This window comes from Chiloscyllium punctatum, chromosome 15 (assembly GCF_047496795.1).
Source record: "Chiloscyllium punctatum isolate Juve2018m chromosome 15, sChiPun1.3, whole genome shotgun sequence".
Taxonomy (NCBI): Eukaryota; Metazoa; Chordata; class Chondrichthyes; order Orectolobiformes; family Hemiscylliidae; genus Chiloscyllium; species Chiloscyllium punctatum.
Genome location: NC_092753.1, coordinates 8,603,621 through 8,618,707, shown reverse-complemented (window position 1 = coordinate 8,618,707; position 15,087 = coordinate 8,603,621). Strand labels below are relative to the sequence as shown.

Sequence of the window (15,087 nt, the reverse complement as noted above, 5' to 3'; positions counted from 1 at the left end):
AGTTTAGAAGGTGGTGCACCTAAAAGACTGGTAATCGTGAAAGTTATACTGACCTCATGCACCCTTTTCTGAATACTCCATCAGTTTGTGATTCCCACACTGGGGTTAAGATCCTTGCAACAGTTTAAATGGGCTCTGTTCAAACTCAGCGCCAGCTTTGCTTCCTGTGTGATTCATGTTTGCTTCATGTTTCCTTCCTGCGTGATTCATGTTTCCTTCATGTTTCCTTCCTGCGTGATTCATGTTTCCTTCCTGCGTGATTCATGTTTGCTTCATGTTTCCTTCCTGCGTGATTCATGTTTCCTTCCTGCGTGATTCATGTTTACTTCATGTTTCCTTCATGCGTGATTCATGTTTACTTCATGTTTCCTTCCTGCGTGATTCATGTTTCCTTCCTGCGTGATTCATGTTTCCTTCATGTTTCCTTCATGCGTGATTCATGTTTACTTCATGGTTCCTTCCTGCGTGATTCATGTTTGCTTCATGTTTCCTTTCTGCGTGATTCATGTTTCCTTCCTGCGTGATTCATGTTTACTTCATGTTTCCTTCCTGCGTGATTCATGTTTGCTTCATGTTTCCTTTCTGCATGATTCATGTTTCCTTCCTGCGTGATTCATGTTTACTTCATGTTTCCTTCCTGCGTGATTCATGTTTACTTCATGTTTCCTTCCTGTTTCCTTCCTGCGTGATTCTTGTTTGCTTCATGTTTCCTTCCTGCGTGATTCATGTTTGCTTCATGTTTCCTTCCTGCGTGATTCATGTTTGCTTCATGTTTCCTTCCTGCGTGATTCACTGCCCCATCCGTTTCTCCAGAAAAAGAGAGTGACTTCTGCAGCTGGGTCCGTTGCCTGAATGTTTCTCCTCCACAATGGATATTCCTTCAATTACAAACTGATTGAGCTAATGCAAACCCCATGGGTGAGCTCAAAATCTCAGACAACATGCTATACAGCATTCTGGCTGCTAATTCAAACACGCTTGGTTGGAGGAACTGTTCAATGGCTATTGCCACAGAGACTCCCAGCTTCCCAATGCTGTTCAACGTTCTGATGTCAACTTAAACAGTACTTCTTATATTTGTTCCTTCATGGGATATGGGCGTCACTAGCAAGACAGCACTGTTTTTGCCCATCCTTAATGGCCTTTGTGAAGGTGGTGGTGAGCTACCTTCTTCAGGTGTGGCTGTCCTCAAGGTGCAAACACAGTCAGGGTGCTGTTATGAAGGGAGTATCAGGATTCAGACCCTTAAGGAACAGTGATATATTCCCAAGTCAGGATGGTGCGTGGAGCTTGGAGAGGAGCTTGAAGGTGGTAGTGTTTATAGGCTGCTGCTACCCAGAGAATATGTTGATAACAATATGTCAGAAGACATTTGGCTTCTTAACTGTAGACAGGACCTTCTTCGTTGGTAAATCCCCAGGAGCACTGTTGCTTAGAGTCCCATTTTATAGAATCCTTTCAAAATGTATAGCACAGGCACCATCAAAGTGCACAATATGTCCAAAAATCCACAAGACTTTCCTTTCCTTTGTCCGATGACCTTACCTAAGATGCACAATTTGAAGGGATGAGGAGCTTCCCCTCCCCCGCCCTGGAATCTGGAACATCCTTTCTTTCTCAATCCACATCACCTAAACTGAATGGCTGGTTACTATCACATGGTTGTTAGTGGGAACTTGCTGGACATGAATTGGCCGCTACGGTTCCTACATTGTAATAATGGTCACACTTCAAAAGGTACTTCCTAAACTGTGAAATGCCATATGGTGCCCTGGGATGGCACTGAACTTGGTATAAATGTGAGCTTTTCCTGTCCCTTTAGAAACTGAATTCCAGCAGTGCTGGCAGAATAAGGCGGTTTACTAACACAGAGAAGGAAGGAGGGTACAGAGATAAAAGCACGCCTCTCAGTAACTCTACAATTGTTCCATGTCACCTCATCCACCACCAGTGACCCTGGCCAGGCCCAGAACAGTGCAATTTGGAACAAAAACGGGAATCCATCACCAAAGGACATCACTTAATTCATTCATCAGACCCCAGCAGATGCTCTGGACAGATGGCCGAGTGGCATTATTGCTAGACTATTAATCCTAGAACTCAACTAATGTGCTGGGTTCAAATCCTGATATGGTGAGGTTGTTATTCAATATAAATAAATTAGGGGGGATTCAAGATGGCACCAATTTGAATAGATCAGCCTTGCTGAGCTCTGCACCCCAACCCATGGTAATAATGTTCTTTCATCCCCCCACCTTAGCTTTTTTTCAGAAAAAAATTATTGTCAAATAGTAAAACAACTGTTTAAATCCTTTTTCAAGCATGCGAGAATGACTAAGGGGAAGCAAACGGCCAACTCTCAACACTCAGGCCACTCGAAAACAGCGGGCGGGCCCAAGACGATAACTGCGGAAGTGGCTGCAGCTCCCTCGGCGGTGGTGAAAGAAAGGCCTGTACAGTGGGACATCGTGGAGGAACTCGGAGCAATCCGACAACTGATCCAGGAGATGAGGGAAGGGACGTGTATTCAACTGGATCCCATCTCAGCCATGTTGCAAAAGCGTGAGAAGGAGTTGGAAGGGCTCAGGAAGCGAGTTGAAGAGGTTGAGTGATGGACCGTAGCATTGGAGACCGAGGTCAAGTCCTCGGCGGGGCAGATCCACGCCCTGGAGAAACAGGTTAGGGCCCTGACTGAGCAAGTCGACGACTTGGACAATAGAGGCAGGAGAAAGAATTTCCGGGTCATCGGCCTGCCGGAGGGAGTCGAAGGTGGGCAGCCAGCCAGTTATTTTGAATACTGGTTGCCACAACTTCTTTGGCTGGGATGCTGAGGTGAAGCAGCTGAAGGTTGACAGAGCTCCCTGGGTTGCAGTTCCTGTCAGGGTCAGCGACCCCGCCCAGTTCTGATGCGATTTCAATGCTACAGGGACAAGCAGAGAGTCATGGAAACTTCTAGAAGGTTGGTGAGAGATCCGCAGGCCTGACCTAACAGGGAACTAAGATAATGTTTTTCCAGGATATTTCTGCAGCAGTGATCCATGAGGAAATCGTTTGATGAGGTTAGGAGACGGTTAAACTTCCTCAGTGTTCAATATCCGATGAGATACCCAGCAGTGCTTTGTATTACTTACGAGGAGAATGTGCGGTTGTTTGATTCCTTGGAGCAGACCAAAAACTTCTTGGACACTTTAAAATAATGTAGATGCATTTTTGGACAAGGACAGTAATGTCTGTTTTTTTTTGTCTTGCTTTTATTTCTTGTACTTTCACTCTTTTCCCAAAGAAGCTGTTGGTGGGCAACATTCCACCCTCCTCTTTCTAAGTCGCGACAACACCATTTTTCTTTTAACTGGTGAATGCATCCCTCTGATACTCCAGGTGCACCACTTAAGAACCCTGCTAACCATGATCCTTTGCAATCACCTTTGACCTGCCGAGAGGAAGAATTTGCCTTACAACACGCTGAGCGTACTCAAAAGGACACTCATAAAGCCTATTTACAAAAAAACCAAAACAAAAATAAACTAACTACAAAACACAAAAGACACTTAATTGGGAACTCTAAACCCCGCCCACAGAGGGAGCTTACATTTCCCACGTGCACCTTCAAACCCCCTTCCAGCTTGAGCTGGAGTAGTATTGATATATTGTAGGTGGTGGGCAGAGTGCTCACCGATTTTGTTATACCTTCATGTTTACAATGTCCTTTGTTTGATTTCTTCCATTGCTTGGGTTCGGGGTGCAGCTCGAGCTGGAAGGGGGTTTGAAGGTGCATGTGGGAAATGTAAGCTCTCTCTGTGGGCGGGGTTTAGAGTTCCCTATTAAGTACTTTTGGTGTTTTGTAGTTAGTTTATTTTTGTTTTGGTTTTTTTTGTAAATAGGCTTTATGAGTGTCCTTTTGAGTACGCTCAGCGTGTTGTAAGGCAAATTCTTCCTCTCGGCAGGTCAAAGGTGATTGCAAAGGCTCATGGTTAGCAGGGTTCTTAAAAGGTGCACCTGGAGTATCAGAGGGATGCATTCACCAGTTAAAAGAAAAATGGTGTTGTCGCAACTTAGAAAGAAGAGGGTGGAATGTTGCCCTAGAGACTACAGGAGACTCATCTTAATGACAAGAAACACTTGAAGTTCTGCAGGATGGGTTTGATTGGGTGTTTTTCTTGTCTTTTAGTACTGGGAGCAAGGGAGTGGCCATACTCACCTGGAAGGGTTTCCCATTTAATTTAATTGATTGTGTTAAAGGTGAGTATGGTCAGTTTATTATTCTTAAGGCCCTTATAAATGGCAAGGAATATGGTATTTTGAATATCTACTGTCCTCCAGCCCAACTCCTTAAATTTCTGACTGATGCACTATCTGAGCTGATGGCCTTGGTGTCGTGACATATTATTATGGGGGGGGGGACTTTAATTGCCTTATGGATCCTGTGCTGGATAGAATGCCCAAGGGCCCCTCCAAAGCTTTCTTCACACTCTAAGCACCTGGGTGATCTACGTGTGGAACTGGGGTTAGTAGACGTTTAGACACATTTACACACTATGGGCAGAGATTTTACATTCTTTTCCAATCCTCAAAAATACCACACAAGGAGTGATTATTTCCCTATTCCCGGGGCTTTTTTAGATTTGCTGGCATCCTGTTTGATTGGGAATATTGTCATCACTGATCATGCCGTGCTGTATTTAATGGTTAAGATTAAGGGTGATACAATGGGCTCACTGTACTGGCGAATGGATCCCTTCGTCCTCAAGGGCAGCAGGTTTGTAGAATACTTCTCCAGGGAATTTGAAGCTTTTTTGGCCACTAACTAACTCAGGTACAGCTCGTAATCTGTCCATTCTTTGGGAGGCTACTAAGGCCTACGTTAGAGGGATAATTATCTCATACTCTGCCAGCCAGAAGCAACAGAAGGGAGAGCAGCAGCATCTGCTTGAGGCACAACTGAAGGCAGCTGAGACGGCATATTACTGCAGACCCACAGTGACCAAGCTGCAGCAGACCACAGCTCTCTGATCCACCTTAAATTCCATGCTACCACATACAGCAAGGAAGGAACTTCCCTTTGCGAAGCAGAGACTGTTTTGAGCATGGTGACACGCCGGGTAAATACTTGGCATATTTGGTCAGGAAGAAGAATGTCTCCCAGTCTATTGTTTCTATTAGGCAGGGGAATGGGACTCTTACTTACGATGCTACAAAGATCAATGAGGCGTTTCGGAGGTTTCACTCTGAACTTTACCAGTCTGAATGCTGTGAGGACAGCTGGGATAAGATGGAGCCTTCTTTTTTCGAAATTTGGATCTTGCTGGTGCATCTCTCCTTAGTGCTCCATTAACAGCTCAAGAGATACAGGAAGCGGTGAGGCAACTTCAAAGTGGAAAGGTGCCCGGCCCTGATGGCTTGCCCAGTGAGTTTTATAAAGAATTTGTAAACATCCTGTCAGGACTGATGCTAGACATATATGACTCTTCATACAGTTGGAGTTGCCTCCCACCATGCTTGTGAGGGGCTAGTATCTCTCTTATCCTCAAGAAAGGGAAGGCCCCAGAAGACTGTGCTTCTTACAAACCCATCTTGCTTTTAAACTCCGATTTTAAAATTTTATCAAAGACTCTGGCATTGAGGTTAGAGAGGGTGTTGCCCTCTATTGTTAAGGAGGGTCAAACGGGCTTTATAAAGGTTTGCAGATCTTCTAATAACATTCGGAAACTGTTTAACACGATCGAAGTGTGCCAGCAACCATCAGTTTAAGGGTCGGTGGTTTCTTTGGACGCGGAGACAGCATTTGACCGGGTGGAATGGCGATTTGTGTTTTTTATACCATGGAGTGGTTTGGCCTGGGTGAAGTGTTTACTAGATGGGTAAGGGTCCTTTACAGTGATCCTCTGGTGGCAGTGCTTACTAATGGTACAAGGTCTGATAGTTTTAACATTGGTAGGGGAGGTCGGCAAGATTGTCTCCTTTCACCTTTGCTCTTCATATTGGTGATTAAGCCGCTGGCAGAGGCTAATTTGTGGGGAGCCTAATCTAGCTGCCCCATAGGTAGGGTCGAAGGTGCACAAGATCACATTATATGTGGATGATGTTCTCATTTTCCTTTCGAACCCAGCAATCTTGGTGCCCGATTTGATACAATGTATTAATTCATTTGGCTTTTTCTCAGGTTACAAGATCAGTTTTTCAAAACCGGAGGCTATGCCTATGAGGGGTCTTGGGGGAACACCAGACATTGAAGGTGGGCTCCCCTTTAAGTGGGCACAAGGAGGTTTTCTTTATTTGGGCCTCTCTGTTACCCCTAGTTTTGATCGGTTATTCAAGGCTAATTTTGGGTTCATTTGTTTGACAAGATTAAACAAGACCTTCAAAGATGGGGGGGCCCTCCCAATATCGTGGCTTGGTCGAGTTCCTCTTATTAAAATGAATGTTCTTCCTCGCTTATTATACCTTCTGTGGATGCTTCCCTTGCTTTTTCCTAGACAAACGTTTCGGAAATTAAGTGGTTGATTTAGTTCTTTGATTTGGTGCCATAAGCGGCCCCTTCTCCAGCTCACAAAATTGCAAATGGCCCAGGGATTGGGAGGAATGGATCTCCCGGATGTCAGAGGGTGTAGGGGGTAGTGTAATTTTTAAACGGTTAGCTGCCTTTTAGTCTTTTCTACCTCATAGTAAACACAAGCATGTAGAGGGTAGACGGTTAGCTGCCTTTTAGTCTTTTCTACCTCATAGTAAACACAAGCAGACACTCGAAACTGTTGCCGGACCTCCCCCACGTTTATATGAATGAAACAGTTGTAACAGTTTTCCTCGATAGTTGAGAGGCCGCCCTTAACCACAGTTGTACAACATCATCCATATAAGGGAAGAATGGGAAGCTCAAACACTGATTGGCCAAGTGAATGATAAAAGAATCGCAGGCACCAGAACCCAAATAAGGAAAACAGTGGGGAATCCGAGCACTCGTTGGTCAAGGCAGCAGTAGTAAACCCAGCCCACATATACATGTATATAATGTGTGGAGATTACTATGCTGGTGTGTGTGTACCTTTGGGAACAGCACCCGACTTTGCAAAGTTGAATGAAAAAGTTTTGGACAGACTCCTCCGTGTCTTTGTTCCTGGGAAGGGAAATAAAAAAGTGCCGTCGATGGGGCTGGACAGCCACTTATCTCGCACAATTGGGGGCTCGTCCGGGATGACATAATTATTGCCGGGGGGGGCAGTCTCTTCGGCTCACGGATCAAGCCTGATTACAACAGAGACGCGTCTAGTATATATGTATACTTCTCACTGATCGGCTTGGTCCGTTGGCCGTCGGCCAAGAGACGATGTGACCCGGCTCATTTAAAAATAATTTTGAATCCTGGAAAAGGAACACACGGACGAGTGCTAGGACGACCGGTTAGTGACTATACACGGGGGTACACACATTTTAAAAGGCCAGACAACTCCGTGCACGGATCAAGGTAAGAGATTCTTTTGTTCTTCCTTGTTGGCCGCGTGGTTTTGACAGTCATCTGTGAAAACGCTTTGGGCGTTTAAGACCAGGACTGAAGATAAACCACGGGAAATCAGACTTCTAGATTTACTAAGGAAAAGTCAGGGAAGACTGCAAATGGGAAAGAAATACCCCCCGATAGTCCATTAGGTCGGAAGTTAAGTCTATGGGCAGACAGTAGTAGAACGAAGGACTTAAAGAAAGAGACCATGATAAAATATTGTTGTTTTATATGGACCAAAGAACCTATCCGCGCCCCCTCGGTAGTTTGGCCCGAGTATGGGTCTGATGAAGACTGGGTGTGTCAAATCCTAAATGTATATGTTAACAGAAAACAACCGTTTGACCCAGAGGAGAGCAAATATGCCGCCGCCTGGTTGGCGGGAGACGGCGAGAGTCCCACGCGTCTCTATCCTCTGATTCCCCAAACAGACCCGAGGAAGCCCCAGAAGTCTTGGGACATCCTCACCGACGGTTTGCCACCGTCTTCCCCGCCCCCGTATATACCACCCGCGCACGACCAGGCGTCCAGCGCGGACCTCCCTCCTGCGACGGATAATTCCGAGTCCCAGCAGGCTACGACCAGTGAGGAAGGGACTGCTGGGGGGGGCACAGGAGGGGGCACAGAACTCACCCCAGGCACTAGGAAATCAGTCCGACTCGAGATGCGGAGAGGTCGAGAAGAGGGATTGAGAGCTGGGAGGAGTGACAATATTGAACAGCTGAACCCCTTACGAGAGGTGCCGTTTGGGAATGAACGGACCGGGTTCGTAGTACAACCTTTAAATTCTGGGGATATCCGGCAACTCCGTAATGAACTACCCCGTCTACTGGACGACCCCGTCAGTGTGGGAATACAACTGGACCAATTTCTGGGGCCCAGTATATACACATGGGCTGAACTGCAGGCCATGATGAGAATACTATTTAATTACGATGAAATTGTTATGATCCGGAATAGTGCAATGGCCATTTGGGATAGGGAGCATCAGGACGGCCCTCAGCGTGGAGAGCAGAAGTACCCCTTAGAGGACCCCCGGTGGGATCATAACGACGCGGGGGGAAGGGCCAATATGACAGACCTCAGAAGCCTTATAATCAGGGGGATCCAAACCTGCGTGCCCAAACAGCGGAATTTAGCAAAAGCATTTGAAGTTGGACAGAAAAAGGATGAATCCCCGAGTGAGTTTTTAGACCGTTTGCGGGAGTCCATGCGAAAGTATTCAGGTTTAGACCCCGATGGGGAAATAGGCAAGAGCATGCTTAAGGTGCACTTTGTGACTAAGTCATGGCCTGACATTCAGAAGAAATTACAGAAAGTGGAGGATTGGGCTGAAAAGGATGTTGCAGAATTATTACGGGAAGCACAGAAGGTGTACGTTCAGAGGGATGTAATAAGGGAGAAACATAAGACAAAAATGATGGTGGCAGCCGTACGGGAAGCTTGTAAGTCCACCGGAATGGGGGAGGGAGATTATGGGGTGGAAAGAGGAACGTCGAAGAAAAGTTGGAGAGGGAGAGAAGCGAGACGGGGCAGAAGTGAGAGAGGAGGATCTTATGGAATTGAGCGCCCTCAGAAGGCCGGATGTTACCATTGCGGGAAACTGGGACACTTCAAAAGGGATTGTCCCGAGTTTAAAAGGGAAAGAGAAGGGATGTATGAAATGGAGTGTGAACAAATGGATTAGGGAAGTCAGGGGAGGATCGGAACACGGGCCTACCAAGAACCCCTGGTAAATTTACGGGTGGGCCCATTTAGACAAGATGTTACCTTCTTAGTTGACACAGGCGCTGGCAGGGCCTCAATTCCCCTCCATCCGAGGGGGGTTGGCTTCCAAGCTAAAACATTAAACATTTCTGGAGTTAAGGGTGGGGTTTTTAATGCGAAAATATTCGAACCACAACCCTTGCGGCTGGAGGAGGAGGAACTCCAGGTGGAACTCCTTTACCTCCCCCATCTTCCCTATGGGTTGTTGGGACGGGATTTGATAGTCCGTTTCGGATTGCGAATAGAAGTGGGAGAAGAGGAAGAATTAGCCGTTACCATGTCATACCTTAGTGAGTCCCGATTGACAGAGATAGACCCTAGGGTTTGGGTCGCCAAAGGGAACCGGGGGGGACTCGCAATTCGACCTGTGGAGGTAAAATTAAAGCCCCAGAGCCCCGACGTCAGAGTGCGCCAATACCCCATCTCTTGGGAAGGGAGGCAGGGCCTGAAGACAGTTATGGAAGACCTAATAAAAGATGGATTGGTAGAGCCCTGTATGTCACGATACAATTCCCCCATCCTGCCGGTCCGGAAGTCGGATGGGAGCTACCGAATGGTCCAAGACCTAAGGGAAGTAAATAAAATTGTCCAAGTACGGCACCCTGTGGTACCGAACCCATACACTATTCTGGGGCGAATCCCCCCGGACCACGGCTGGTTTAGTGTTATAGACTTAAAGGATGCCTTCTGGGCGTGTCCCCTGGACAAGGACAGTAGGGATCTTTTTGCTTTTGAATGGGAGGATCCTGATACTGGCAGAAAACAACAGTACAGGTGGACCGTACTCCCCCAAGGATTCACTGAGTCCCCGACTCTGTTCGGGCAGATTCTGGAACAATTATTGGAGGGACTAACCTTGTCCCCGGCCCTTAAGCTTATACAATACGTGGATGATCGCCTTTTATCCGGATCGGCGGAGGAGGACGTCCTACTTGGGACTAATGCCCTGTTAAATTACCTAGCTGAGAAGGGTTTAAGAGTGAGTCAGAAGAAGCTCCAATATGTCGAGAAAGAGGTTAAGTACCTAGGACACTTGATAAGCCAGGGACAGAAACGAATAAGTCCGGAAAGAGTGCGGGCAATAATCGAACTAGGCCTCCCAACGACCAAAAGGGAGTTGCGGAAGTTCTTGGGACTCTTAGGCTATTGTCGATTATGGATAGACGACTATGCCCCCCTTACTAAAGACTTGTACCTAAAACTCATTGAGGAGGCACCCAACAGAATAAAATGGGAGGAGGAGGAGAAAAAGTTAATTGAAATCCTAAAAGGAAAATTGATGGCCGCACCTGTTTTAAGCTTGCCGGATTTTAGTAAGACATTTCGCCTCTTTGTGAACTCTAGAAAGGGAACCGCTCTTGGAGTATTGACCCAGGACTGGGGGGGTAAAAGGAAGCCCGTGGCTTTCCTGTCAAAAATTCTGGATCCAGTCTCCCGAGGGTGGCCAGAGTGTGTCCAAGCGGTGGCAGCCACGGCAAAGCTGGTAGAGGAAAGCAGGAAGTTGACTTTTGGGGCCCCCTTGACAGTCACTACTCCCCACCAGGTTAGAACTATTCTGAATCAGAAGGCCGGGAGGTGGCTGACTGACTCGAGAATTCTGAAATATGAAGCCATATTGTTAGACCGAGACGACCTCCGAATAGAAGTCGGGGGCTGCCAGAACCCGGCGGACTTTCTTTGGAAAGGGGAAGGCGAGGAGGAACTGGAACACTGCTATTCAGACATAATAGAGTACCAGAGTAAAGTGAGGGAAGATCTGAGGGATACCCCCTTACATGCAGGAAGGCGGTGGTACATTGATGGGTCCTCTCGAGTGATAGATGGGAAGAGACACAACGGTTATGCAGTCATTAGTGAGACTGGTTGGGAATTAGTGGAAAGTGGACGGCTACCGAATGCCTGGTCCGCACAAACGTGCGAATTGTACGCCTTGCACCGGGCTCTGAGGAATTTAAAGGGAATAGCCGGGACAATCTACACTGACTCTAAGTATGCCTTTGGGGTAGTACACACCTTTGGGAAGATCTGGAAAGAAAGGGGAATGATAAATAGTAGAGGAAAGGAGTTGGTCCACGAGGAACTAGTAGCCATGATCTTGGAGGATTTGTTGCTGCCACAAGAGATTGCTGTAGTACATGTGAAAGGACACCAGAAAGACGATAAAATAGAGACCCTGGGGAATCAATTGGCAGATGAACAGGCAAAATTGGCTGGGATGGGGAAGGAAGTAATAAACTGCCTGGTAAGGATTCCACAGATATCCGAAATTACCGAAGTGCCCACGTTTACTGACAAAGAAGAAACTCTTCTTGCGTCTCTGGGGGGTACAAAGGATAGGGAAGGCAAGTGGACCTTACCCGATGGCCGCCAGCTACTAAATCGACCGTTGACGCGGGACATTATTGCCCGTTTACACCAAGGGGGTCACTGGGGCGCCCAGGCACTGTGTGATGCCTTCCTGCGCCGATATGCTCACCCTGGTCTGTACACGGTAGCCAAGCAGGTCACAGGAGATTGCATAACGTGTCGAAAGATTAACAAAAGGGGGCTGCGGCAGCATGCAAGACAAGGGGGTAGGAGTCCGGCCTATAGGCCGTTTGAGTATATCCAGGTAGATTACACTGAGCTCCCCCCCATAGGTCGCCTGAAGTATCTATTAGTAGTAGTAGATCACCTGACAGGATGGGTGGAAGCTTTCCCCACTACCACGGCAACGGCAACTCAGGTTAGCAAGATTCTACTCGAGCAAATCATCCCACGATTTGGGCTACCCTGCGCTATTGACTCTGACCAGGGGAACCACTTCACCTCGACCGTCCTCCAGAATGTAGTGCAAGCAATGGGGATTGACTGGGATTTGCACACCCCCTGGCATCCCTCCTCCTCGGGCAAGGTCGAAAGAATGAACCAGACCATCAAAAAGCAGCTAACCAAGCTCACTAGTGAAATCGGCCTGCCTTGGACCAAATGCCTACCCCTTGCCCTGCTGCAAATTCGCACCCAGCCAAGGCGGGATTTGGGCGTCTCCCCTTTCGAAATGTTATTTGGCCTCCCGTTCCATGGGCCGAAGGGGGAACCTCCTGTATTTGAGTCTCGGGATATGTTTGTGCAAAAATATGTGGTGGCTCTGGGGTCTGCTCTATCTCGTTTACGCCAACAGGGACTTTTGGCACAGACGCCGCCCCTCGAGTTTGCGGTGCACACCGTCAAGCCGGGTCAGTGGGTCCTGATTAAAAGCTGGAAGCAGCGTACCCTCGAACCAACTTGGGACGGTCCCTTCCTGGTACTTTTGACGACCGAAACGGCTGTCCGTACGGCTGAAAAGGGCTGGACACATTACACTCGAGTCAAGGGACCAGTGCCACAACCGACGGAGGACGAACGAACCTCTCTGACAAAGGCATCTAAGGAACAGAGACTCTGAGAACGAACTAATCGGACTTTGGCGAGTCTAAAGGAACTGTGCCCTCGGGCTACGGGTGTCGCGACAAAATGCGGTCAATCGTATTGTTAACTTGCTATGCCATTGTCCTTGGGCTGGGTCATAGTGTGCGTGTTACCCAATTTGGCCTCTGGTTAAAACAAGCAGAGGACCGTCAGTGGTTCACCATCTCCGTGCTTGCCAACCAATCAACACAGACACTTAGCTTAGACCTATGTGAGTTGGTGCCCTGTAGGACTAAAAGTCAACTGAATCAAACTAAGCAGAATCTAGAGAGAGAAAGGGGATTCCAGGGTCAGACGTTAGTATTACAATTGTATGGTAGGGAAGGCCTAAGTAGGCTTCCAGCCCCCGGGGTCCAGGCTATGGTGTCAGTTGTCCGTGATCCCATCACCCCTGGACGAGATTGTGGGCAGAATCAGTGCAATCCGCTTTATCTGACCATAAAGAACTTGGAAAAGAACGAGGCGAGACTTAATAGAACAATACTGGGTATTAGAGTTGGGGGCCAGTCAGGATGGGGGGGGATGCAGCTGTGCTGCACGTACATCACGGTCATTGAAGCTGAGTCTGGGGGCTCATCCACCACTGATAAGCAGGAAAAGATTAGAATAATTGAGACGACGGATTTGGAAAAGACCTTTGAAATAGAAACAGGATACGGGGAGGCGAATGCCTGGATGGAATGGGTCAAATATACTGTGAGGAGCATGAAAAAGAGTGATTGCTACGCATGCACGAGTGCCCGCCCTAACCCTCAGGTGGTCCCATTCCCGCTGGGATGGGAGAAACACCCACGAGCCATGGACTGCATGATAAGGCTGTACCAGGACCGAGAGGCCTGGAACGACCCCACTTGTCGACCCTTGAGTTTGAAGTTTCCCCCCCGTCAGGTCTGAGGGGGCGCCCCGCCCGCCATCATTCTCAGGGGTAACGGGTACGCACCAGGCCTGCGTCTCTCGGACGGGACTACAGTGGGACGACGATGTGGGGACATTTGACAAGTGCAGCGGATCAATCCGGCTGGTCAATGAAACTACCGGGGGCGGGAATTACTCCCACATTCATGTACCTAGGGCAGACCTTTGGTGGTACTGTGGTGGGAGGGTTCTGCGACCGACCCTGCCCCAAAAATGGACGGGCACTTGTGCAATCGTTCAATTGGCCATCCCATTCACCCTGGTATTCGAAAAACAAGAGCAACCCCGTTCTCGTGGAAGAACTGAGAGAGCTTTGGAGACCTCTTTCGATGATAACATATATTTAGATGCCATAGGGGTCCCCAGGGGTGTTCCTGACGAATACAAGGCTAGGAACCAGATAGCGGCAGGTTTTGAGTCGTCACTGTTCTGGTGGGTGACCATCAATAAGAACGTGGATTGGATTAATTATATTTACTACAATCAGCAGAGGTTCATTAATTATACCCGGGATGCAGTGAAAGGAATAGCAGAACAACTGGACGCCACTAGTAGGATGGCGTGGGAAAATAGGTTGGCCTTAGACATGATGTTGGCAGAGAAGGGGGGTGTTTGTGTCATGATAGGCACTCAGTGCTGCACTTTCATCCCCAACAACACAGCCCCTGATGGGTCCATCACCCGCGCCCTGGATGGACTCACCACATTGGCGGACGAACTGGCCGAAAACTCGGGCATCGACTCTGGCCTCACGGACTGGTTGGAAGCTTGGTTCGGTAAATGGACGGGGGTGGTCGTTCCCTTTCTTGTCTCATGTATAGTGGTGGCAGGGGTACTCACTGCCCTTGGGTGTTGCGTTATTCCCTGTGTCCGGGGATTAACTCAACGACTGATCGAAACCGCCCTTACTAAGAAGGATGTTCCCTATGGGCAGGTTGAACGAATAAATCTCGAGATGGAACAACGTCAATCCCTCTTGGGCGGGGGTAGTATTAGAGAAGGGCAGTTTGATGAACAAGCTCGGGAGTTATTAAATGCCCTGGAGAAGAAACTTACGGTTGAAAAATTACAGGCCGTAAGAAAAGACACGGGGGATTTGTAGGGGGTAGTGTAATTTTTAAACGGTTAGCTGCCTTTTAGTCTTTTCTACCTCATAGTAAACACAAGCATGTAGAGGGTAGACGGTTAGCTGCCTTTTAGTCTTTTCTACCTCATAGTAAACACAAGCAGACACTCGAAACTGTTGCTGGACCTCCCCCACGTTTATATGAATGAAACAGTTGTAACAGTTTTCCTCGATAGTTGAGAGGCCGCCCTTAACCACAGTTGTACAACATCATCCATATAAGGGAAGAATGGGAAGCTCAAACACTGATTGGCCAAGTGAATGATAAAAGAATCGCAGGCACCAGAACCCAAATAAGGAAAACAGTGGGGAATCCGAGCACTCGTTGGTCAAGGCAGCA

At 47.9% G+C, this 15,087-nt stretch overlaps 1 protein-coding gene across 1 annotated transcript; it reads left to right on the top strand.

Moving 5' to 3' along the window:
- Positions 1-2,330: 2,330 nt before the first annotated feature.
- LOC140485949 (uncharacterized) lies at positions 2,331-13,219 on the top strand. The gene is made up of 3 exons (XM_072584391.1): positions 2,331-2,608; positions 7,823-8,673; positions 12,420-13,219. The coding sequence occupies exons 1-3, from the start codon at positions 2,331-2,333 to the stop codon at positions 12,491-12,493; spliced, it is 1,203 nt and encodes a 400-aa protein (XP_072440492.1). The 3' UTR covers positions 12,494-13,219.
- Positions 13,220-15,087: the final 1,868 nt, after the last annotated feature.